Source organism: Zophobas morio, unplaced genomic scaffold, assembly GCF_036711695.1.
Source record: "Zophobas morio isolate AGI-343-1 ecotype UQ-CSIRO unplaced genomic scaffold, CSIRO_AGI_Zmor_V1 ptg000006l, whole genome shotgun sequence".
Taxonomy (NCBI): Eukaryota; Metazoa; Arthropoda; class Insecta; order Coleoptera; family Tenebrionidae; genus Zophobas; species Zophobas morio.
Window position 1 is genome coordinate 15,006,545 of NW_026972111.1, and position 27,955 is coordinate 15,034,499.

General features: G+C 34.9%; 1 protein-coding gene across 1 annotated transcript in view; it reads right to left on the reverse strand.

Moving 5' to 3' along the window:
* LOC135123848 (uncharacterized) overlaps window positions 1–27,955 on the reverse strand; it is a 167,430-nt gene that overhangs the window by 132,159 nt on the left and 7,316 nt on the right. Inside the window, exon 4 of the mRNA XM_064048725.1 lies at window positions 20,896–25,589. Coding sequence (XP_063904795.1) covers window positions 20,896–25,589 — 4,694 coding nt within the window. The remainder of the gene's footprint in view (window positions 1–20,895; window positions 25,590–27,955) is intronic.

Below are 27,955 nucleotides of genomic sequence, written 5' to 3' on the forward strand. Positions count from 1 at the left end.
TAAAAAAAATATTTTAAGAGGAATGTTTGGGGTTTCGTTGTTTACAAAATCTAATGATAGCTTCTTTTTCTCGCTGCGTTAGGGGCCGTCCAGATCCTTGCTTTCGGGAACTCATTTTGCTTTTTATTTAAATTCGCAAGGAAATTGCCGGTTCAGTCGCGCAAGCGCTTTCACGTCAAAATGGCTTACATATGACATTTTACGTTGTCAACGTAACACCATCAAAATAACTAATGGCTCATACCAACATGACAACACATTGACAATTGTTTTAAAAAAAAAAATGACTTTATAACAATTCCATTAATAAGGCAGGCGCCACAAAAACCGAACAATGGCACAAAATGTTCCAGTATATAAATTTTCATGGAACTAATCAGGAATGAAATGCTTGTAATGTGCATTAATTAGTCGCGAGAAAAGGTGTTCCCTGCATGTGCAATGCCAAGGTTATGTATTAAAACTTCTAAGTTAACTTGAAAACAGTAGGACAATATGAAAATGTCAGTTTCGCAATGCTGATAGAATACAGATAAGAATCTCTAATCTCCAGAATATCTTATAAAGTTTAAATATTTAAGCACGGTTTTCTTACGACGAACAATTTGTCAAAGATTTAGAACCTCTCATCCAGATTTGAGCAGAACTTTATTAATTAACTAGCTGACCCGGTGAACTTCGTTTCACCTACAATTTAATTTTGAATCTGCAAAACCGAATGCTTTGAAAACTTGCAGATGTTTTAAACATATGATAAGCATAATAAATTTTTATTCAAAATATATTTACTTATCCCCTCCAAAAAATTGACGACGTCAGCCCAAAATTTGCCAAATGAATCCTATCTAAAATGTCCAAAATAGGATGAGTCTATACTTGTGATTTATTATTCCATTCATATTTTTTAGATTTGCTTATATAGGGTGACTCAAAAAAATTAATGAATGGGTGAATTAATTTTATTGATTTAATCAGGAACTGCAAAACCTAATGCTCTGAAATCTTGGAGATGCTTTAATGTTATCGTAAGCATGGTAATTTTTTTATTAAAATGTATTTGTTCATTCCCCCTAAAAAATTGATGACGTCACCTGAAAATTTTGCTGAATAAATCCTATCTGAAATGTGCAAAATATGATGAGTTTTTACTTGTGATTTATCACTGCATTAATATTTTTTTAGTTTTGCTTAAACGGGGTGTCCCAAAACAATTAATCACTGGGTCAATTTATTTTATTGACTGAAAACCGCAAATAAACTTTATTATTATCAAGAATTTTAAAACTGAATATTTTGAAATATTGCAGACGTTTTGAAGTTACTGTAAGCATGTTAGCTTTTTAATCAAAATATATCTGTTTATCAAGCCCAAAAACTTGATGACATCATCTCAAAATTTTGCCGAATAAATCCTATCTAAAATGTGCAAAATATCATCAGTATATATTCGTAATTTATCATTGCATTCATATTTTTAGTTCCCGAGCGTAAGCAAAGGAAGTATTGTAATCGATTCCGTCGGCCGACTCTCTACTTTTACCTTTTCTCCATCTTTCATGATCCCTAGAAGACGACGAAATAGGTCTCCCATTTCCGTCTGTCTGTCCGAAAGTACTGGACCGATTGTTGTGAAATTTTGTACTTATATTAGGAATATCATGTAGATGATAAAACGCTAACCAAAATTTGTCTAATCATCCCCACCACTAATGCGATGACGTCACTTCAAAATTGTACATAGTAAATCGGTTTTAAATTGTATAAAATAACATAGTACTACACATGTGGTTTACGACTCCGAATTGAGTTTTTACCCGAAACGTCCAGATTTTTGGAAAAAAATCAAAATTATAAAACAACATTTTGAAATTTAATTTTGAATCTGCTAACCTGAATGTTTTGAAATGTTGCAGATGTTTTAAGGCTATAAAGAGCATCATAAATCTTTAGTCAAAATATATTTGGTTATCCCCTCCAAAAACTTGATGACGTCAGTTCAAAAGTTTACCGAATAAATCCTATCTAAAATGTGCAAAATATGATGAGTATGTACTTGTGATATATCACTCCATTAATATTTTTTGGATTTGCATATACAGGGTGACTCAAAAAAATTAATGAATGCGTAAATGTATTTTACTGATTTACTCAGGAATTACAAAACCGAATGCTTTGAAATCTTAAAGATGTTTTAAAATTATCATAAGCATCGTAAATTTTTTATCAAAATGTATTTGGTCGTCCCCCCTAAAAAAATTTGTAACATCGCCAGAAAATTTTGTTGAATAAATTCTACCTAAAATGTACAAAATATGGTGAGTTTCTTCTTGTCATTTATCATTCCATTCAAATGTTTTCGATTTCCATATACAGAGTGACTCAAAAAAATTAATGAATGCGTGAATTTATTTTATTGAGTTAATCAGGAACAACAAAACCGAATGCTTTGAAATCTTGCAGATGTTTTAAGGTTATAAAGAGCATAATAAATGTTTAGTCAAAATATATTTGCTTATCCCCTCCAAAAAATTGATGACGTCAGCTCGAAATTTTGCCGAATAAGCCTATCTAAAATGTCCAAAATATGAAGAGTCTATACTTGTGATTTAGCATTCTACTAATATTTTTTTGGATTTGCTTATACAGGCTGACGCCAAAAAAATTAATGAATGCGTAAATTTATTTTATTGATTTACTCAGGAACTACAAAACCGAATGCTTTGAAATCTTGATGATTCTTTAAAGTTGTCATACATAAGCATGGTAAGTTTTAGATCAAAATGTATTTGCTCATCCCCCTAAAAAATTTATGACGTCACCACAAAATTTCGCTGAATAAATCCTATCTAAAATGTACAAAATATGATGAGTCTCCTCTTGTGATTTATCATTCCATTCATGTTTTTTGGATTTGCATATACAGGGTGACCCAAAAAAATTAATGAATGCGTAAATATATTTTATTGATTTAATCAGAAACTACAGAACCGAATGTTTTGAAATCTTGCAAATGTTTTAAGGTTATAAAGAGCATAATAAATTTTTAGTCAAAATATATGTGGTTATCTTCTCCAAAAAACTGATGACGTCAGCTCAAAAGTTTGCCGAATAAATCCTATCTAGAATATACAAAATATGATGAGTCTGTACTTGTAATTTATCATTCCATTCACTTTTTTTGAATTTGCATATACCGAGTGATTCAAAAAAATAATGAATGCGTAAATTTATTTTATTGGTTTACTGAGGAACTACAAAACCGAATGCTTTGAAATCCACTGCAAAAAAAAACATAATAAACATGCAGTCGTCACGTTTCCGACAGCGAGGGAAGTACTGTCTAAACTCTTTTTAGACCAATTTTTTAGATTTGCTTTTACAGTGACTTTAAAAAATGTATGGATCAGACAATTTATTTTATTGAATAACTCAAAAGTTGCAGAAATGAATACTTTGAGATCTTGCAGACGTTTTAAAGTTATTGTAAGCATGGTAAATTGTTATTCATTAAAAATTGATGGAACGGCTCACTCGATTTTCGCAGATAATTTTAGAGATACAATACAGTTATTTTTAGTATTAGTTACACTGCACCAATCCAAGGTGATATACGTGTTGATTGTAAATGTTGATTTGGTCATCACAAAATTGTGTGAAGAAAAGACGCAACTCGAAAATGCTGAATATGTTACATTATACTTTTGGTGCGAAGGAAGTTCTATCGAAAAAACGTTCGATCAGTTGTTTGACAATGGTTGGTATAAATAAAACTGAGTAGATGCTCATACTCGAAATACGAAGCATCTACTCGAATATCAAATCCAAATGTTTCTAGTTTTTCTAGATGATGCTAATACTTCAATAGGTACCAGTTGATGCTCAAGTAGATGAGATGGGAATCTCTATGGCCAGTGAAAGAAAAAATGCACTGCACAATTTATGCATAAATAAAAGTTAATTACCTGAAAAGTTTTCGATATTCCCGCTCTTAACGTGTCCTTCAAACTGAATACACTTTTTGGCGACGTTCCACGTTCATGAAAGTCCCCATATTTAGTCAAAACTCACTCTTACAACGATCCTGCTCGTTTTCTAAGCTGCTTCACAGACAGCTCAATTATTTGCCACGCCGATGCTCATTTTTAGATTAAATGCTCACAAAACGCGTAGATGTTCAATTTGTGTCCGGGGAGATACAATGTTTCCAAGTAGGTACTCAGTACATAGAGTAGATGCTCAGGTATATAAGAGTAATAATGAAGTAGGTACTTCGTACTTCGAATATGAGTATCTACTCACTTTTATTCATACCACCCAATGTCTCGCTTTAATGTTTGATTATGTTGATTATGAGCACAACGCTGATCAACTTCCGTATCCGAATTACCCATGAAATAAATCATTGCGGTTTGCACCTGAGGTAGTTCGTCGCACATTTGTTTGACTTCGTGGACCTCTGTCAGCTTGTCGTCTTCTCGGCATTGTAATGAACTTCATAAAACGACACAGAATTATTTTCACAGTCAATCAAATCTAAATTTTGTCTTGAGAATTTTAAAATATCGAAAATTTCAAATTAAATCCTCGAATAACGGTAAAGGTTGAGGTTTTGTCGAAACCAACAAAGTGAATATACGTAAATAGAATGGCAGATCAAAATTAATGAGAAACTTTCGCAATGCGTAACTGAATTCACTTTAACGAACACTTTTCTTGAAATAAACGACGTTTTTTGTTACGAAAAAACAAACAACGACTTGAAATGCAATAATACTTTTCACAATCGCACGGAAGAAATAGTTTTGTGTGATACGTCCGTCAGGCGACAGGTCCGTCAGGAATGGCCAACTATTCAAATTCATTCCAAGTGGCGATTCCCGTGCAAAATTTTTATTTTTTTTTTTATCTTTTAGCCGTCTTATGTTTTATAAATATTCTTACATATAAACCTTCTCCTGACGATAAGGAACACGTAAAAAAAAAGAATCGTCCAATTCGGTGCAGTCGTTCTCAAGTTATGGGCGTACATGCATTTCGGCGATTCATTTTTATTAATATAGATTAATTAATATACTTAAATCAGCCCTAGATCATATGAATTAATATTTAATGCTAATAAAGCAAATTCTGTAGTCTCTACACCTTCTCGTTGGTTTGTGTGAAGCAATTAAATGTTTTTTATTCGAGAAGTGTACGCATATAGAGATATGTTACTGACTCAGAGTTATTTGTATTCTGTTTTCATAAAAACGAATAAATAATCTGTCTTTTAACAAAAGGAATTGCGAACATGTTAATTAATATCTGCTGATTTTGAAACGAAAAGACCACGAGCCTCTACAGGTCTTGAAAATTTTAAAATATTGAGAACTTCAAATTAAATCCTCAAATAACGGTAAAGTTTGAGGTTTTGTCGAAACCAATAAAGTGAATATAGGTAAATAGAATGGTAGATCAAAATTAATAAGAAACTTTCGCAATGTGTAACTAAATTTACTTTAACCAAGACTTTTCTTAAAATAAACGACGTTTTTTTTACGAAAAAACAAAGAACGATTTGAAATGCAATATAATTTTCACAACGCACGGAAGAAATAATTTTCTATGACACGTCAGTTAGACGACAGGTCCGTCAGGAACGCCAACTATTGAAATTAATTCGAAGTGGCGACAAAATTTTTAGAATTTTTTTATTTTTTACCTGTTCTTTTAAGTTTTCCCTATTTTTTTTTATTTATAAACCATCCCCGTAATATAAAAAATTCTTCAAATCGGTCAAGCCGTTTTTGAGTTTTAGCGAGGCAAACAGGAACAGCAATTGATTTTTATTATATACAGGGTGCCGCATCCAAGTCTGGATATAGGGAATTAACATGGGAATTGGTTTTTATTTTATAATATCTCCCCAGATCACTTTAAAGCTATTATTGAGTGATGCCTTTGTGGAGGTCGAAGAGGGCTATCGGCCAGGATTTTTTTCAAATCGTTGCATCGCGCTCATTCACTGTAAAAAGGTTTTAAAAATCGTATTTCGAAATTCGCGCCCGATCCGAATTGTCACGAAATGTTCCGTCGCACTGTTGAAGTTCGGCGATCGCGTCTTTCGATTAATTATGCAAAATCCAAATGTCAAAGTGAAATTAGAAATTATTCTTAGAAATCAACGAACAACCCAAACTGAATTATTTTACCCAGTGTGATGATTATTGTAGGTCAATTTAAACGGAATAAATGCACAAACTGCACAAAATATTTTATTAGATTATGCCATGTTCCCCTGCGATTAGATGAAAAAGCGAGAGCCTGCTTGTTCTTCAACGGTTAATTTATTTAGTAGATTAGTAGGTAATTTGGGTAAATTTCACACACATTTTTTTCGAATCACTAAAGATTGGAAGTCAACTGATTTTACATTCGTTAAGCAGGGATGGAATTTTTGCCACCTGGAAGCATGTGCGTTTTAAGAAATTTTTGAGAGAGAAATGTAGAACATTGACTCGTCATCATTTTAAAATATTTTTCTCTATTACGAATGTATTGTGTTTTGACATTCAGAAACTTTTGTATTACTGTTTTATTTGTTTATTGTGTTAACAACAACAAAAATATAAATAATATTTCACAAAACAAAGTTACAATTATTTTCAAAGGTGATAAAAAGTAAATAAAATCAGGTGGGCACAACGTTTTCTAGGGACCTTAAACAGATGGGATAGAAGAGTTTCAAAAAGCATCATGGCAAAAAATTGAAGCCTTAGGACTACGTTTCACGTATGGAGTTTAATGAAGGAACGCTTGAGAGAATCTAGGCTGATGGAGAGTTTTTTGAGGAACATTTGTTTTACTGACGAATGTTCATTTGGTCTTAAGGGAAGTTATAATCGTCAGAATGATCAAATTTGAGCATTACACAACCCTCACGTGGTCCACGACCATCGTAATCAATGGCGTGCAACTGTTAGTGTATGACTGGGGCTTCTAGGACATCATGTCATTACACCTTTTTTCATTGAATCCAGATTGAATGCTCAGAAGTAGGCAGTGGCGTAACAATCAAACTGCGGGCCTGTGTTCTACAACACTGTGGGGCCCCTAATGAACAGCGAAATAAAAATATTTAAAAATACGAGTATAATGAGTAAAGAATGAGTAGATTGCAATTAGCGCTAACGTTTTATTAAAATTATTCTACCTGAAACATTGAATTAAAAAAATAAAATACAATAATTACCTGAAGACATATAATTAAAATATATACAATATTAGAAACTAGCCGACCCGCCAAACGTTGTTTTGGCATTTCTAGTGAATATTTTGGTACATAGTTAAATAAAAAATTAAATTAAAATAAATACATAAAAATTTATCGTACGACAATGATTACATATATACCCTATTGCGCATATGTGGATGAAAGCAAAGATACTCATATCGTTATCAAAAAAATGGGGATTGGTGGTAGAAGGGTCAAAATTTAGGGTTATATGTATTTTTTGATGCCAAATCTTAAAAAAATAAAAAATGTCTAAAAAATAAAAAAAGTTTGGTGGGTCACCCTTATCACTTAGGGGTTTAAAAAATAGTTTACTAGACCTACCGAATATACACAAAAAATTTCATAAAAATCGGTCAAGACGTTTCGGAGGAGATTGTTTACAAACACTGTGACACCAGAATTTTATATTAGATTATTTTAGAAAAAAATTCATTACCATAAAAAAGGTTATACTGAGTCGACCTTAAAAGATTGACGTATGCTGTCGCGGACTTTTTTTTAGAACTTTTAGAAGGGAACAATTCCATTATACATGATTTTTATGTAACTTTAACCGTTTAATAAGCAGCGTAAGCAACGGAAGCTGTCAAAGGACGAATAATTTTCCCGTTTTTCCGATATTTTTCATTGCTGCTCCGCTCCTATTAATCATAGGGTGATGTTATTAGCATATAACCTTCCTCGATAAACGGACTTTCCAACACAAAAAGATTTTTTGAATTTAAACCAGTAGTTTCTGAGATTGGCGCGTTCAACCAAACAAACTTTTCAACTTTATAATATAAATAAGTATAGAAGTATAGATAAAATGCCATTTTTTTTTTAATCTCAAAATTGTTTTCTTCTTGCTTTTCAATGGGCACAAGTGTGACAAGTTGATACAAAATTTGACACATCTAAGCTTCTAGCAATTTGATTTCCATTTGAGAGATTCAATGAAGATAATCTGCATTGGCTCATTGTTTCTTAAAAGATTTTTATTCATTTTTAATTTCGAAAAAGATCTTTCTGCTGAAACCACCGAAAGAGGTATTGTAAGAAAAGTGAAACATGCTGTGATAATAATTTCAGTGACACTAGTACAGGTAGGTCATTCTGTAATAATTTCCCAGTCCAGTTTTTTTTTACTTAAAAAATTAGTTGTAACATACGTCAGATATATTTTATTATTCCAAAAAAGCACCACAAGTACAAAATTAAAATAGTTTTGAAAATACGAAAATTTTCATAAAACACAACTGAAACTGATTTTTTGCAGCAAAAAATTCGTAAATAGCAATCAATCATCGATCCTGGGATTACAGCACATTTTAGAATGTTTTATTTCAGGATGTAATTTGGGCAATAATATAAAAAAAATCTAATAAAAAAATGTTCGTGTGACCGGACCGGGCCCCTTGAAGCAGCGGGCCCGTGTTCCGCCGAACACGTGGAACACCGGTAGTTACGCCACTGGAAGTAGGACAATATGCCAGCTCAGCAAATACTTCCTGGGACTCGAAGGGTGCGAAATCTGCAGCAGGTCTTTTACATCCAGAGGACCAAATCTCCAGCCATACAGCTCGCATAAATGTTGTTTATTTGAACCAGTATTTTCCCCCAATGTTGAAACAAGCAATCCAGCAATATTGTCTTCAGATTTCAGCTCAAATGCTGATCAACACGCGTAGTAGTTTTGCAGATCGGCTTACTTACTGTATAGCTGCTGAGACCAGTCTTTTTGAGCAATTCTTGAAAATAGTGCAATACTTCTCCAGATTCGTACAATATTTCATTACTTCATTCATCAACAATTGTTAAGTTTTGTTATTTGTAGTTATCTAAATGGTTCATTAAACGGTTCTCTTCAAAAGCGCCAGCTGTTTTGATGGTAAATCTTATCATCACACAATAAGAAAAGCGGACCCTCGCTTTTTCATATAATCGCAGTAGAACATGGCATTTTAATGACATTTTAGTAATAAAGACTCAACCATAACCTAATAAAATATTTTGTGCAGTTTGTGCATTTATTCCGTTTAAATTGACCTACAATAATCGTCATATTGGATAAAATAATTCAATTTGAGTCGTTTAGTGATTATTGAGTAAGGCAGCGCGAATACATTCCTAGCTTGGGGGCTCCCAGGACGGGGTTTTGAGGAAAACCAGCTGCTCGAAGTCCTCATCTCGGGCTTTTTGGATACGGTCTGAGTCAGTCTGAGTGTAGTTCGAGATGGCTCGTTTGACGGTAGCGCACTATAACGAATGAATGAATCAATTTGTGCATTTATTGCGTTTAATTTGTCCTACAATAATAATAATATTAATAATAATAATAATAATAATCTAATCAATGCATATCATTACTTGGTCTTAGTACCCGTAATGATAGAAGTCTTGCCTGAATGCCGGTCATTTCCGGGTCAGTGGTGGGTCTTAATCATAATAATAATACTTTATTGTCCAACAGGAAAAAAATTCCTAATTACAGGACAACAATAAAAATAAAATAATACAGTAGGTACTTCACTCACCAATGAAATAACAAACGAAAATAATAATGAATACAAACGTTATACTTTGTTACAGATTAACTTTTAATAAAAAATATATCTGGTATGAGTTTATTTGCACAGCGACTCATTGTAGTAACTGGTGCGCGACGTAGAACATTGGTCCGAGCTCTTGGGATATTGAAAGTATCGACGATAATCGAGGTACATTGAATCCTATATTGGCGAGTATATTTCCACAATCAATTTTGTTATTCAAAAGTTTCAATAGAAAGTTTGCACAATGAATGTCGTCGATATGGAAGTGAAGACATCTGATGACGTTGAAGAAGGATTGTCATATCTATCCCTCGTTCTGGATATGTTCCATCACATTTGAATGAAAGGAATTTTGGGAACTTTCTTTGAATTTTGTCTAATACCATGTTGTGTTTTAAATACAAAGGATACCAAATCAAACATGCGTATTCCAGTTTACTTAAAACGAGGGCATAGAATAAAGTCTTGATTAAATCATAATTCTTAAAAGATTTAGATATCCTCATTATAAAACCTAACGACTTATTAGCAGAGGTAGCCATGTGGTCAATGTGTAGATTGAAATTTAAGTTGCTGTCAAAAATTACACCAAGATCTCTGCTTGACATTTCCCTTGCTATAACAACATCTTCAATTGAATATACAGAGTCTATGTGTGCGTCTTTACGAGTAAAGCAGATATAAAAACATTTACTTCTATTTATCTTGAACATGTTGTCATTTGACCACTTTGTGATGATATTAAGATTAGCTTGTAGCAACTGAGTATCTTCTAAGCAAGTAATTGTGGAAAAAATTTAATGTCATCGGCATATGCCAGAACAGGACAGGTAAGAGATGATAGTAAATCGTCGACAAATAGATTAAAAAGCAATGGTCCCAAATTCGAACCTTGTGGAACCCCTGATACGAACGGAAAAGACTTGAAGCCATTGTAGAAAACATAATTGCTACGGTTACTAATATAAGATTGCATTAATTGTAAAAGAGATGTTGAGAATCCAAAGTCACTAAGTTTAAGAAGCAAAATATCATCGGGAATACAATCAAATGCTTTAGTAAAGTCTGTGTAAATAACGTCTACTTGACTTCGTTTATCAATCTCTTCGCTTAAACTCTGACATAGTACTGCCAAATTTGTGATGGTAGATCTACCTTTCAGAAAACCGTGCTGATTTGGGGACAAATATGGGTGGACATTACGATAAATTTGTTTGTACAATACTTGTTCCATTACTTTCGAAAAATTAGGTAGAATGGATGTGGGTCGATAATTGTTAAACATTTGAGAACTGCCTTTTTTGAGAATGGGGATAACTTTTGCAATCTTCCAACGATCCGGATAGGTATTTGTTTTTAAAGCCAAGTTTATAATCAAGGCTAATGGTGTAGCCAGAATATGTCTACAATCGTGGATTATAAAACTCGGGATTAAGTCATCTCCAGCTGTTAACTTGTTAGAGAACTTTCCCATAATTAAGATTAGTTCTTCTGGACTGACTGATGTTACTGAAAAAGACGAATAAATGCCATTACTGGTTGTAAACGATGGTACTCTGTTGTTGGTATAAATGCTGGAGAATGTTTTGGCATATGTATCGACGACTTTCTGTGGGTCTGTAAATTTAATATGTTTTTCATCAGTCATGTAACTGGGAATTCGAGATGTTCCCCTTTTTTGATTAACAAAATTCCACACTCCGGAAGGATTCACTAGTAGCTCGTTCTCTACAAGATTTAGAAAAACATGATATGCGTTGTGTATTTGAGTTTTTACAAGAGCTCTTAATCTTTTATATTCATTATAATATATTATGTTGTTAGTTTTTGCCCATTTACGTCTGTAGGTTTCTTTATTTTTTATGTTGATTCTGATCTCAGTGTTTATCCAGAACGGGAACTTAGTTGATGAACAATTTGAAGTTATGGGAACTGATTGATCAAAGAGGCCATATAGGTATTTATAAAACTTGTCAAGTATTTCATTCACATCTCCGCATTGGTGAAGAAATGTCCAGTCAGATTTAAAGATGTCATCATAAAGTTTAGAGAGATTCGCTTTTTTAAAGTTATTGATATTAGCTGATGGAAATTTATGATTACCAATATCTGACGCAATATCAAGGTTTATAAGAAGTGAAGGATGGTGCGAATCTTCCGGTACAAGAGCTGAATCGCAGTGTTCAATATTAATTTTGAATTTATCACTGTTCAGAAAAACTAAGTCTAGTAGGTGCTGGTTGGTGTTTAAAATAGAGTTATGTTGAGAAAGTGAGAGAGTATTACAAAATTGTTGAAGAATAGAAGTTTTAGGACAAACAGTTGAAGCAACTTTACTGAAATTGTGAACATTGAAGTCGCCGATGAGTATTACCTCTTCATCAAGTAAGAGTACTTCTAAAGCATTTAAAAATAATTCTAGATCTGAGGATGTAACATCAAGAGGTACATATACAATACAAACTATGAATTTAGTTTTCCCAAAAATAGATCTACACATGACTAGATCGATGAGGGGAACTAAATTTGAAAGGTTGCTAGTATCAATAAGTGAATATTTGATAGAATTAGAAATAGCCAAATAGCGACCAGCACGCCTCCACCTCTAGAGCGACCAGTGGTCGCAAAATTCCTATCACGACGAATAACATTGTAACAATCAGGGAATAGTTCCGAATTAAAGACTGAATCGTTTAGCCAAGTTTCTGTAAGCGCTATTAATTTAAAGGACATATCACAACAGTTAGTAAAGAATTTGTGTGTCTTTCTATTAAGTCCTCTAACGTTTTGATAAAATATAGGTACTAAGATTGGTTGTGATCCTGTTGGGACTAAAAAACTAAACATTAGTTTTCCGTGGAAACAATTGTTGGTATGCCGTTACGATGTATTATTTTAAGACCATTTTCCCCGTTGTCAGTACGACGTTTTAAGTCCTCTTTTACTGCTTTGAAAAGTTTGATTTGCATAGGTGTACGATCTCTAGAAATGCTAACATTCGTCCACTTGTTTGATGACCTTAATTTTATAAAATTTCCAATTGCAGTAAAGGCGGCCTCAGCAGAGTTTAGTGTAATTTGGATTGGTCTCATTTGAGAGTCTTTAGATGGATCATATTTGCCAAGGCGAACCGGTGAACTCGATTCAGAAATTTGTAAATCCGTAGTTAGTTTCTGGACGATATTAGCATCTGCAGCAATTTGTTGTTGTTTGCTCATATTATTGGCTTCTTTAAGACCATAAATGATGATGTTGCACTTTCTTTTATCACGTTCGGAAATCTCTTGAATACTCTGTTCAATTTCCAGTAATGCGTTAGTGTTAGCAGTTGGGATTATTGTGGTTTTCGTTGCAGAGATAGTTTCTTTTAATACCTTAATTTGTTCTTGTAGAGCAACAATGGATTTTTTTAATGAATTCAAGTCATTGCCTATATCCATACAATTTTTACATGACCAAGAAAGACCTGCTCTCTGGTGTATCTTCCTGGCTTCAGCAGAAGAGATATTGACACATTCAATTTTGTATGTCTTATTACAAATACTGCAATTTACCGCTTTGTGTGTGATAATCATCACACTGGATAAAGTAATTCTGTTTGAGTTGTTCGTTGATTTCTGAGAATAATTTCTAATTTCACTTTGACATTTAGATTTTGCATGGTTAATTAATCGAAAGACGCGATCGCCGAACTTCGACAGTGCGACGGAACATTTCGCGACAATTCGGATCGGGCGCGAATTTCAAAATACGATTTTTAAAACCTTTTTACAGTGAATGAGCGCGATGCAACGATTTGAAAAAAATACTGACCGATAGCCCTCTTCGACCTCCACAAAGGCATCACTCAATAATAGCTTTAAAATGATGTGGGGAGATATTATAAAATAAAAACCAATTCCCATGTTAATTCCCTATATCCAGACTTAGATGCGGCACCCTGTAGAAGATTAAAAAATGGAGGTTGGTGGTAGAAAGGTGAAAATTTAGGGTTATATGTATTTTTTGCTGCCAAATCTTAAAAAAATAAAAAAAAAAAAATTTGGCCAAAAAATAAACAAAAATTTTTTAAGGTGGGCCACCCATGTCACTTAGGGGTATAAAAAGTAGTTTACTACCTATTCTCAGACCTACCAAATATACATAAAAAATTTCATACAAATCGGTCAACCTAGAGACCCTAGATATACTTTGGAAAAGAGTTGTGACACGAAACGTCAAAATTAACGCTTTTTTTGAGTCATGTTTTGACAATTTGTAATTGTCATTTAGTATATCTAGGGACACTAGGTCAATCCATTTCGGAGGAGTTCGGTTACAAACACTTGTGACGCGAGAATTTTATACATAAATGCATTATTATTTTAGAACAAATATCATTACCATAAAAAAGGTTATACTGAGTCGACCTTAAAAGATAGACATATGCTGTCGCGGCCTTTTCTCTAGAACTTTTAGAGGGGAACAATTTCGTCACACATGATTTTTACGTAACTTTAACCGATTAAGCAGCGTAAGCAACGGAAGCTGTCAAAGGAGGAATAATTTTCCCGTTTTCCCGAATTTTTCATTGCTACTTCGCCTCTATTGATCATAGCGTGATGTTATATAGCCTATATGTAGATACGATAAATGGACTATCCAACATAAAAAGATTTTTTGAATTCGAACCAGTAGTTTCTGAGATGAGCGCGTTCAATTAAGCAAAGCAAACACTTCAGCTTTATAATATAAGTATAGAAGTATAGATGCGAGTTATTTTTCCAGGGCGGTTCAATTATTTTATTTAGTTTATTTAATAGTGTTAGCTATAAGATTAATGTTGCTAGTTGGTGCTAGCTCTAAGGGGGCTGGCGTTAACTTACCCCCCCCCCCCCCCGATAATAACCCTTTATTACATGGTTTTATTGAATAAAAACATATATTTTTTTAATGGATCCAGCGGGTGCTAGCTCTCATTTTTATCACTAAAGGAAAAAAAGTGGGTGCTAGGTCTAAACTATCTCGGACTAACTTTTCACGACAATCGAATAATGTCGGGGGGGCTAGCGTAAGCTTGCTATCGATTATCGTTTTACGTCATCTCTAGTGAGTGTCTTCGCTTTTTTAGGTTCATATTCAACTGACATCTTCTTTAAAAATGCCGTAACTTTTGAAAAACGTGAAATGTCGACATTTTCATGTACCAGCAGCATTGATTTCACCACTGATGAATGTTTTGACCACAGTCAAGAACTACTCATAGGTACTCATTTTTTTAGACTAGAAAATTATTTCAGACAGTGAAGGTTTATTATTAAAATAAATATAACTTCTTACCAAATCTAACATAAAGCCAACATAACTTCCTCATTGATTGACCTAACGTCATTTATTTGCTTCCATTAATTAAATAATTCCAATTCCTTCTTATATCGATCGACTTTGCCGGAATTAATTTTTCAGCAGCTTCGACCGATTTTTTAATAATATTCTCTGGAATTTCGTCTTGTGACATTTTTAAAAAAATATCAACATAAATGAAACAATTTATGACAGAAACCGTTGCTATCAAAATTATAATTCAGTGACTTGATAATTGTTTTTTTTTTAATTTTGAATAATCTATACCAGACCTAAATTAAAGAGTTTAAAAATCGACTAAGTATGAAATAAAATACATAACGACATACGTCCGGTAACTCGGCTCGTTCGTCGCCTCGTCCTGAAACATCTCACTCGTACTGTAAAATGTGAGTTACCGGACTTATAACGTTAATTACTATTATTCATTATTCCAATAATTAGATGGTGCTAACTTTTTGATTGATGGTCCTAGGTTACAACAACAATCTTTTGAGTAAAATTCATTAACTTGGTGGTGCCAAGTTAACGGACTCTCTATTATGACAATGGGTCATCAGCATCATTCCGCCCATCATAAACCTACAGCTGCATCACAGTATAGATATCAATCAGTATGAACAACTCGTGTTGGTCAAATATGCCAAATTTCAAATATTTCACAATTCACATTAAAGTCACTAGATAACCAAAGTACCGCAGTTCAATGTCCCAATGTGTAAGAAAGAGAAGTACCTTGCGTTGCGCGCCCTCATACGATCACAAGACAAACGACCATCCATGAAAACGGGTCAGTAAAAATAGCGAGTTGTCTCTACTGATTGATATCTATACTGTGGCTGGATCTTCCGTAACTGCTGAGCATCCCATGACGTTATCCTTTGTTACTCGCTCTTCGACCATCCTAGAAAAATGCGTCAAAAGTTTACACAATCATCCATTGCACGGAAGAAAAACTTATGCTTCGATTGTCTGTCAAAAGTGCAATCGGTCAGTAAATATGTATCTCAAGTGAACTATCAGGTATATGATAATCGCCATCACACGTTGTTACACTATGTTGTAAAACCTAACGTCTAGTCGGGGGAGGCCTTAGAGGTTAGAGGTTCCAAAAATGGTGTTAAGGTGAAAACCTACGCCATTCACACTCAGAGCTTTGTTCTATTAATGACCGCGCGAATAATTTTGGTAGATTCACAGGGTGAACGTCGCGCATTTAGAGCGCTTTTGGATTCCGCAAGCGACGCCACCTTTATCATAGAAGGGTGCGCAAAGAAATTAGGGTTATAATGTACAATGTACAGATGTGACTAATCTTGGAAAATAATTGAACAATTTATTTTAACATATACAAAATAATTATTGTATTACATATCTATATATTTACCATGTACAGATTTGATTACTCTGTGAAAACATATAATCAGTTGTTTGGAGTAATCGTTGTTTCATTACTAGTAACATCTAAACTTATGTCTATACATGTTTTACAATAAACTGAAATGAAAACATCGCTCACATGTCATGATACTTTTTTTACAATAATTAAACTATGATTAAATAAAAAAAGGCGATAAGGTTGCCGCCAGTATCCGATATTTTTGCTCAACTTAAGACGTAACTTGTAATAGTTGTATGTGCCTTATGTCAACAATCATTTCCCCAAAAATAAAATCTGTTTCATTTATGTGCTTTAGTTTTGTTAAATATTTTTTCATCTGTGTGCCATTTTTCATCATGGCAACTAAGTTCCGTAGTTGCAATGCTTGTAGCATCTTTAGCATTTGGTCACAATTAATTTCCCACTGTTCCTTTGAAACAAACTTTGCCAGTTTGTCAAACGAGTGCATTTAAGGGGAGTCGTTATGAAATGCGCAAAACACTCTGAATAAATGTAAATCACCGACTACTTTGTCTCTCGAAGAGAACAAAAGTTACTTAAACGGAGTATAATATCCGACGATGGACCCTTGACGTCGTTTCTTGTTAATTTTGAGATATAATTAAAAAGTATCATGGCAGGTCACATTTCTAAATTTTTCAATATTTTATGCTGGAAACGCCCAACAGATGCAAACACAAAAAGGGGTCGTGAAAACAGGAACAACAAATCTAGCGTTGCTGTTTGGTAGAAGACACGTATGTTGAAAATTTAATAGAATCATGTGGATTTTATCACGAGTTGTTTATGCGTCTTTAACTGCATGTGTTGAGCGATTCTGAAAAAAAAAGTAAAATACAAAATGTACAAAATACGAAACACACACCGACGAAATAAATTATACGTTGAAGGAGTAGAGTTAATTGTGCGATGGAAAACTATCTTAATCAAAGTGTCCTCTGTTTGAAATATTTTATTAATATATTAAAAGACTTTTTCTACAATCGATATAGAAAGTAGGCATTTGACGCTTGGACTAGACCGCAAAAGTCAAGTTTTCCGAGGAACGTCACTTTGTCGCTCACGCGCGACAAAATGTACAAAACGCTCGCTAATCCAATTAATCAAATATTCACTGGCCAGTTCATTCCATAGCAACAGCTAAACAAAATTTGGTTTATACAAATTTTTGAGTTTTATTGTTAATAATAGATATTTATTTTATTAGGAGTTTAAGTGATACTTTATGTGTCGAGTATGGACGATTAAACGCCGAGCGATAGCGAGGCGAATTAAGTCCATACGAGTCACATGAAGTCACTTAAACTCCGAATGAAATACAATATTTTATTTTCAAACGATTAATCTTCTTTTGAAATTATTATTTCCTATCTTCTTGCTTCACTAAGGAATTTCCTTGATTTCATTTACCGTGGTTACTATAGTTGACAACCACTATGATTTTCACATATTTATAATCCGGCGGAGTATAAATGTTTTATTTATACGCCGGCGGAGTATAAGTAGTACTTATACGCCGCTCAAACACGGTGTCATAGAAATGACACTTAAACCCCGGTAAGAGCGTCATATAAGTGTCAGTTATATGACGTTTGAAAATAAAATTAATTTTTTTGTAAAAGTGGGACGTTTTTAATTATTGTGCAAATTGTCTTGATTGTAGAAAAAATCTTGTGTGTATTACGAGTGCAAATTCATTGCCGATTTTGAGAGATTGCAGCGCTCCTTCGTCGCGCCGTAACTTTCTCTCTCAATCGGCAATGTATAATTTTGCGCTCTTAATACACAAATAGCTATTACCTGTGAGTGGTTTGGGCATACAAATAATATTACTTTGATTAAGATGACTTTCTGTTGCACCATCCTACTGTTTTCTATGTAGTGATTTCGGAATGTATGGACAACCTGTAGCTGTTACGATGACAAGATGAAGTTCTTGCTGATGGTGTAGGTATTTAGCATAGATTCTTTGGTTTGGATGTCGTTCAGCGTATGTTTTACTGCAATTTTAAATATTTTATGATATTGTGAAACATTAAAATTTTAAAAGTTACCTTTAAACGCTGTTATATTGATATTGTTCAGATCGGCTGGTGGTATTAAACCCATTTCTTAAAATTTGAGGTTAGAAACGTGATTCCGCGTCAAACATGTTTTGTGGATGTGGAGATTCGACCGAAATTACAATGCCTGTTGCTGCTTTAATAAATTCGTTATTCTGACGTGGACGAAAGAATCTATTATAATGCAATATGTTATAAATAAAAATAAGTACTTCCGTCGGGAAATTTACCTCTTTTAAATTAGTTGACGGTAAATGTTGTATCCATTACCTATATAATAATTATTGACGAATGGCACAAGTTTTGGTTACAACTTTTAAAAAATTATGGAAACACCTGCACTGAAAAGTTTAAAGTTAAATTAATAAAGTTAATTTCAAGATATTTTTACTTACCTTAGTTTATGTGTTTTGTTTGCATTTTGAAAGTTGGACGTACGCCTCTTCGTATTGTTGCGAAGGCCTCACGAATAAAATTTCTACTGAAATTTCATAGTTAGACAACCTAAATATATTTAGACGATGACTCACCTAAAGTGAAAGTTGAAGATTAGCTGGGTTTGCATTCATGTGGTCGTCAGTTAATTAAAATTTGGGATAACAGCAAAATATCGAAAGTTCTAAATTTTGTGTCATTAAAAATAAGTCGTCATGTCAAATTAGCTTATTCAATTGAAATATATATTCATGAAAATAAGTGATTGATTTCTTTTGGTTGTAGCTATTTTTTCGATAAATGTGAAACATGTGTGAATCTTAAAAACAAGTTTCGATTTCAAATTAAACTTTGTTTTTACTTTATTTATACAGTCCCGGAATTTGTACGAATTCGACATATTTTGATGATAAATAAATAAATAAAGATAACACAAATCTTCACACTATTTTAAGACAGATGAAAGATATACGTGTATGCATATTATTGAATTACAAAGATATTTTTAAAGTTTTAAAGTGACATTATAAAATTTTGAAATTTTGTCATTGAGGTTGTGGCAAGGACACGCATATTCATTTGTATAAGTGAGATACCTATATTTAAAGCAGATGCCAACGGGAAAAAAATCTAGACATTTTCATTTGCTGAGTACAGGCTTAACTTCGACTGTTTATTTTTAATAATTCGAAAGAATTCGATTATTAGCACGTGTAGTTTACAAGCAACAGCGGATAAAAGAAAATGAAATTTGTCTAATTTTTTCTCCTCAAATTGATTGATTAATGAGTCACACTTTGCCGAATAAATGTTCTTCAAATTTAAATTGTAAAATATTGTTATAAAATTTGATTTTTCGGGGAAGCATGTTATATTATAAAATTTAAAAATCACTTATTCGGCAGAAATAGGTAAGTGTGGAGGCCATCTACGAATAAATTTTGATAAACGAGTTATCTACAAAACTTGCAAAAGGACTAATCAAGTGGAAAAAAGAAATGCTGGACAAGGCCCAAGAAAGTTAACTGAAGAACAAAAAGACTAATTATGCAAATAAAAAAATTATCAATCTCATTCACATTGATAGAAGAAAATTCTCAACTAGAAATAAACTTATCTACCATAGACAGGGTTATCAACGAGTTTCATTACTTCTTAAAACCTGTGTCATTTATCCCAGAAAGGCAACACACCAGAGACTATTGAAACTCGGTTTCAATACGCTGAGAAATCTATTAACAGGATAATAGTTGAAAGAGAAAAAAACCTTTTTTATTGATGAATTTAGAACATAAAAACATGCAAGAAGTAACTGTAGAGGAAACAACGTTAGAGCTCAGCTGAAAGGCCGTTTTCTGGGGAATTTTAAACAACTCTATTGAATCACGTACAAGAAGATAATATTAGGGGTGCACATATTGTAATGGACAATGTAAGATTTCACAAAAATGAAAAACTCAACAACTTATACGAACCCATGGACATTTTCTTGTATGTCTACCTCCATAGAGCCCTTTTCTTAACTCAGTTCCACATTAAAATAATTTGTTAAACATCATGATTATAGATGTAGACATATTTATTAAAATGTGTTACTTTTGGTTCAGTCCTTGTAACTAGAATAAAAAATGTTTATTAAAACAGAAGAAAAGCATTTGTGATAAATAGAAACAATTTTGACAAAGGGAATTGGGGAATTTCTTTTGTCAAATATTGAAAAACATTCGAAAAATGATGAAAACTAAAAGAAAAACACAGTAATTGGGAAAAAATTATGTAGATACTACAAATTTTAATTTTAATCAAAACAGCTAAAAATTGATCCAAGATATCGCAGAGAACTTTTCTTTTTCTCCGCATTTTTTTAGGTATTCGACAATTGTTTTGTGGCCGTTCTTAGAAGCTGCGTGCAGCGGTGTCCAACCATTTTTATCAGCACGATTGATTTCGGCTCCGCATTTCACCAAGCATTCAACAATTTTTTGGTGACCTTGAGACGAAGCTGCGTAAAGCGGTGACCGACCATTATTATCAGCGCAATTGATTTCGGCTCCGCATTTCACCAGGCATTCGACCATTTTTTCTTGACCTTGAGAAGAAACTGCGTAAAGCGGTGTCATACCATAAACAACAGCACGATCGATTTCAGCTCCGCCTTTCACCAGGCATTGGACAATTTTTTCGTGACCTCGAGAGGAAGCTGCGTAAAGCGGTGTCCAACCATCTTTGTCAGCGCGATCGATTTCGGCTCCGCATTTCACCAGGCATTCAACAATTTTTTCGTGGCCTTGAGACGAAGCTGCGTAAAGCGGTGTCCGACCATTATTATCAGCGCGATTAATTTCGGCTTCGCATTTCACCAGGCATTCGACCATTTTTTCGTGACCTTGAGAAGAAACTGCGTAAGGCGGTGTCATACCATATACAACAGAGCGATCGATTTCAGCTCCGCTTTTCACCAGGCATTCGACAATTTTTTCGTGACCTTCCAGGGAAGCTGCGTAAAGCGGTGTCCGACCAGCTTTATTAGCGCGATTGATTTCGGCTCCGCATCTCACCAGGGATTCGACAATTTTTTCGTGACCTTGAGAGGAAGCTGCGTAAAGCGGTGTCATACCATATACATCAGCGCGATCGATTTCGGCTTCGCATTCCATCAGGCATTCGACAATTTTTTTGCGACCTTGAGAGGAAGCTGCGAAAAGCGGTGTCCGACCATGTTTATCAGCGCGATTGATTTCGGCTCTGCATCTCACCAGGAATTCGACAATTTTTTCGTGACCTTGAGAGGAAGCTGCGTAAAGCGGTGTCATACCATATACATCAGTGCGATCGATGTTGGCTCCACATTTCACCAGGCATTGGACAATTTTTTCGTAACCTTCCAGGGAAGCTGCGTAAAGCGGTGTCCGACCATCGTTATCAGCGCGACTGATTTCGGCTCCGCATCTCACCAGGTATTCGACAATTTTTTCATGACCTTGAGAGGAAGCTGCGAAAAGCGGTGTCCGACCATCGTTATCACCGCGATTGATTTCTGCTCCGCATCTCACCAGGCATTCGACAATTTTTTCATGACCTTGAGAGGAAGCTGCGAAAAGCGGTGTCCGACCATATTTATCAGCGCGATTGATTTCGGCTCCGCATTCGACGAAGTACTCTACAACTGTTACTTGTCCCCGTCGAGAAGCTATTATAAGCGGCGTACTGCCATCGAATTCAACAATAAAATTTACTTGTTTCTTAAAAATACTGAAAAATGAAAATAATTGTTTGTTAACAATCATTTTAAACGCTTCTACGTATCCGTGCAAAGCGGCAAAAAATAAAATATTAATTTCGTCACTTCGACTATACGAGCCTTCTAGGTGTAATTTGCGCGACTGTAATAATTCGAGTTCCGCTCCCAAACTTTGACTTTCTCGTGCCCATGCTAAGGGTGTGATATGTAAAAAATCTTCTTCTAATATTTCACATTTATCTAACAAAAACAATAACGCTTTAGAATATTCCTTCGTTTCTAATGAACCATTTATAATTTCCTCGTTTGCTTCGATAACATAACCCATCAATTTTGTTTGTACTTTTAAACGCCCATGTCTTTGTCCCCAAGAACAAATGAGATGTAAGGCACTTCTTCCACAGTGATCTTTACCTTTTATTATTTCGTCGTCAAAACTCTTCACCTCATCAAAATTTCTGTATAGAATCGCGATGTGAACCGGTGAATTTTTGCTAGTTAACATGTCGAAGAAGAAACGCACATTATTATACTTTGGATCAAGAAATATGTCCTTCTGAATCAATCCAAAATTTTTAGAAAAATATAAGGCAACAAAATATTCGGCAAAAGAAGCATGTGCAAATTGCGGAATACCGTTTTGTAGTCCAGTCACGATACCAACAGTTGCGAAATCTTCAGAAACAGAATCTATCTTTTGCGAACAATCTATCTTTAATTGTTCCAAAACATCTTCAGGAAATATTACTTTGAGCGCCAACTTTTCATAGAGTTTTAATTTTTCTTCTTTTTTCTTCCAAACTTCTTTTTCCTCATGGTCACTGTTAACAGGATATTTGCTTTCATAGAAAAACTTCATTTTTCCGTCAATAAAATAACGATACATGTCGGTCAACAGAAATTTATTATTTAATAACTCAAAATATTTTTCCTTATTTTTAAGTAATACCTCTGTAAGCATATATATTTGAAGTGGGATTCCCAATATATCTATATGTTTTGTAAATGCAAACGTGGATTTAATTTTCTCGATGACTGATTTTATATCTACAGACGCTATAAAACTATTAAGACGTTTCTGAATGTAGTCGTCTTGCTCGATGTCTCTGAACTGATTGACACTCACTGACAGAGTATTTAATTTTTCTTCAAGAGAAGATTTTAAATGTTGCCTTGCAGTAACCCACTGAATGAAACCTTTTTGTGATAACATAAGAATGAGATCTAAAGTACCACTTAAATAGTGAGTAAATATTTCATCAAGGCCGTCCCATACAAAAACCACATTGCGCTGCTTTAAACACATTGTGAAAACTTCTCGTTCCATTCCAGTGAGGTGTGGATATTTTTCCTTTAAAATAAATGTTTGGAATAGTTTTAAGTCTGGTGATATTTCAGATTTTCCTGAATTTTTAAAGAAAGACATAACATCTTGAGCGCTCAGAATCACCGTCCAATATTTAGAGCAACAGTTGTTTTTTAGACTCTTCGTCAACTCGGTTTTGCCCATTCCTGGGTCACCTGTTATTAGATTTATGTTGTTGCTGAATTCGGAAGACCAAATTTCGTTTTCGTTTTTGGAACGACTAGGTAATTTACAATTTCGCAATTCATTAACATCGCCCCTGCTTCGAATCCATTCTAAGTTTTCGTGGTTGGCAAATTTAAAATAGTGTACGGTTGTAGATGGTGGTGTTTTAGAACATATTTTTTGAAAATCGGAATCCCAATAATTATTTTCACTTCTAATAAAAATTGGGTTATCAAAAATTTTGGCGTCTGCATTACTTAAAAAACCGTCAATGTCTGTTAGAGTATGCTTTTTCGATATTTTCAATTGCTGAGAATTACCGTCGCAATTTAAAATGATAACGGTGTTTCGATTAACATGTTCTAAATATTTAATATCTATAATATTGACTGATAAATATCTATCGACATAAAGATTGGGGAAAACTTCCTTTTGTCTATCTACATGGCATGGACCATTATTCATTTCTAAAACATTTCCCACAGTAACATGCTCGAAAATTTCTTCATTTTTTTCGAAAGCGGTCACCAAATTAAGTGCTTCTTTCCCTTGTAAAGAAACGGTGAAATTTTGTAGTATTTTGTCACGCAATTCACCGTTTGATTTCAAGTTGGATAAGTTTTGAAAGACAGAGCGTTCTTTCATCCATTCTTCATATTTTCCTTCGCCAAGTATAATAAATTTTGCATCTGGACAAACCTTAATAGCCTTTTCTATATTGTCGTGTTCTTTTACAATAAGCGGACATTTCTCCATCAGCCATAACAATTGTGTCAACAAATTTGCATCTACATTTTCGACACTACTTATATAATCACAAGAAAGAGAATAAAGTAATCGAATTTTGTTTAGTTCCGTAAGGTCAAGGTTTTCGTGCAAGTCGCCCCACAACTGTTTAATTGCGTTGCTGCCTTTTTTTTCCAACAACGTAATGTCAAATAGACAAATAGCCTCTCGAAGTATTTTCATTTCGTCCGTGACTGAAACAAAAACAAATGGTTCAATCTGAGAGGAGAGTACACGAAGTGCAATTGTACGTTGCATCATTCTTTTGCTTAGTGTTTCTTTTTTCCCGTCTTTCAAACTCCATTCCGATATGACGTCGACATATTTCTTAAAAGTTTCTTCGTTAGAGCAAAACATCTTATTAAATCTATCCATTGTTGATTTTGTAAGAGCTTCAAAACATTCTTGGTGGGTATAAAGACGAAAGCTTTCGAAGAATGTTCGGTAGTGCTGAATTTTTTCGGGATTTTTTTTAGTCCATTCGTCCTCTACGATTTGAAATATATGATAATAATTTATATTTTCAGAAATTCTTAAAACGCCGAAATCGTCTCCTGAAACTGTCTTTTTAATCGGCTTCAGGTGAAACTCTTCTCCTTCTAGTTTAAATTTTGTTTCTTCTGAAGTTTCAAATGTATTTGTGGTGAATAATATAAATTCTTGGACTTCGCCTTGAATCTCTTGAGCAGATTTGAAATATTTGATTAAACTAAAGTCTCCCTTTTTGCCTGCCAGCTGCTTTATATATAATTGTTTTTTTTTAATACTGTGTTTTAATTGCAGTGCTTTTGTTTTTGTTCCTCTATCGGTTTCAATTTCAATAACCACGTCGTCAAAATCACCAAAATTTTTATCGTTCGAAGAAATGTGGAAATCTCTTATTTTACTGTCGCTTACCATTTGCAGTGCGACATTAGCGGTAACCAGATCTTCGTATTTTTTACCCTTGTCGGTAGTTCCCGCTCGTTTCTCAAAAATCTGTAACAGAAATCAACAATGTGAATAAATCGACAATACTTAATTGTTCCGGTTCGAAGTTTGTTTAAAATTTTGTTTTGATTTTGTTTGTTATCCCGCGGATTGCTGACAAGTGTATTTTGGTCACTTTCCACTAGAGGCGCCATAGTACCGAGCAAAAAGGCCCGGTACTTGGGGTTGGCGCTGTTATCGAACAGAGTGATCGAGAAACCCTCAGAGAGGTAACATCGCTAAGGTGGGCGTTAAGTGAACGCAGTTGCCATCTTGTGTGACGTCAATCGCGAATTGTTGTCGCGAAACTTAGACACGTGGTTTCTTTGTGCATGCGGTCTACAAACCCTCAACCCAGGAGGCTGAACAAAACAAGGTAGATGACCTTTTGATGCGTTTGTCAGCTTCGATACAAGTTTTAATATTTTTTTTGGAATTGTAAAATCGCCGCGAAAAAAAGGTGTTTTCAAAGCCTTTACGTCCAACATATGGTCCTTCGAGTCGGATCTAGGGTAATTACGAGAGATTTGTAGATTCCAGCACAAATTTGTTGTAGTTTTGCTAAGCGTGATTAGCACGCATTTTCATTTGATTTCAAATTTTCGAAATACGTAAATTCGAGCTTACATAATGGCTACCGTCGCCGCGCTAAGTAATGGACGCGCCAGTTTGATTAAACGCGTGGAGGCGTTAGTGAATCTATCGCAACAAGCCAGAGTCCACGAAACTGTACGAGGAGAGTTTTTTATTCGAGCTGCGGACTTAAACCATATTGTTGCCCAGTTTGAGCAACGACAGTTGCAGATTGTCGAATTATGCACCACCCCTGAGCAGCTAGACGAACAATACGAGGTGCAATCAAGATTTGACGATATGCAGTATTCGATTAAATCGGTTGCAGCCGAATTAAATCGCGAGGCCGCGCAGTCATCCGCACCTAGGAGCAATTTAACATCAAACAACGTCAAATTGCCCAAAATTCAAATTCCGACGTTTGACGGTCAGATCAAAAACTGGCCCACATTTTATGATTTGTTTCGGTCGCTTATCCACAACAACCCAAATCTTAGCGCGATTGAAAAATTTCAATATTTGTCGACGTCATTGTCTCGCGAGGCGTCTACCGTCATCAAGAATTTGCCGATTTCGGCGGCAAATTATGCTATCGCATTCGATGCGCTGGTGGCGCGTTATAACAATAAGCGCGTATTATTGACGAATTATTGGCAAGCGATCTATAGTGCACCCAAAGTGAATGGAGATTCGCCGAGTTTGTTGCGAAATTTGTTAAACGTGTTTTCTGAAAATTTGGCCGCGTTGAAGCAGTACGATGAAGTCGATTTGTGGGACTTCACGGGATAGACATACTTTCGCGCGTAAGAAAAATCTGTTACAATTGTTTGTCGAGGGTGCATTCGGTTAGCAAATGTCCGTCTAAATTAAACTGCCGGGTTTGTGATTGTAGACATCACACGTTGTTACATTTTGTCCCCAAACCTAGCGCCGAGCCGGGAGAGGCGTCAGGGATCTTCGAGAACCCATCGGTCGACGACGGTGTCAAAGTAATGACTAACGCGATTGCGACCCATAGTTTCACTCTGTTGGCGACCGCGCGAATAATTTTGGTGGATTCGCGAGGTAAATATCGCGCATTTAGGGCGCTTTTGGATACTGCGAGCGAGGCCACCTTTGTCACAGAGCGGTGTGCAAAGGTTTTAGGGCTTCCTCAAACTAACGCGGTGGTACCTATTCAAGGCTTGAATCAAATGTCGACAAGCAGTACGTCGGGTGTATTGAAATGCGAAGTGAGGTCGCATTTAGTGCGTAACTTCTCGTTGAAAGCTGAAATGGTCGTTGTGCCTCAAATTTGTGGTGACGTTCCCACAAGGGCAATGTCACAAGATGGTTTGCGACAATTTCGTCACCTACGTAATTTGAAATTGGCTGACCCGGAATTCGGTAAGCCACAACAAGTGGATGTCTTGTTGGGGGCTGATGTTTACGGACAAATCGTGACATCCGGCTTCAGGAAAGGTGGGCTCGAGAAACCGTCCGCGTTAAATACTGTTTTCGGGTGGGTACTGATTGGGGGTGTTAAGCGTAACAAACAACAAACCGCGGTTAGGTCCTTTTGTACGTCCATAGACAACTCTGTAGACGCGGCATTAAAACGCTTTTGGCAGCCTGAGCAGGGCTCACAACGCAGTATGGCGGCCCCACAAGACGCTTGGTGTGAGGAAAAAGTCACGTCGGCGATCTCACGTGACATCCAGGGTAGATACAACATTCAATTACCTTTCGCCGACAAGACGCCGTCCTTATTAGGTCGGTCCTCCGAGTCAGCAGTGCGCCGTTTTCTCGTCCCTGAGTCGCGC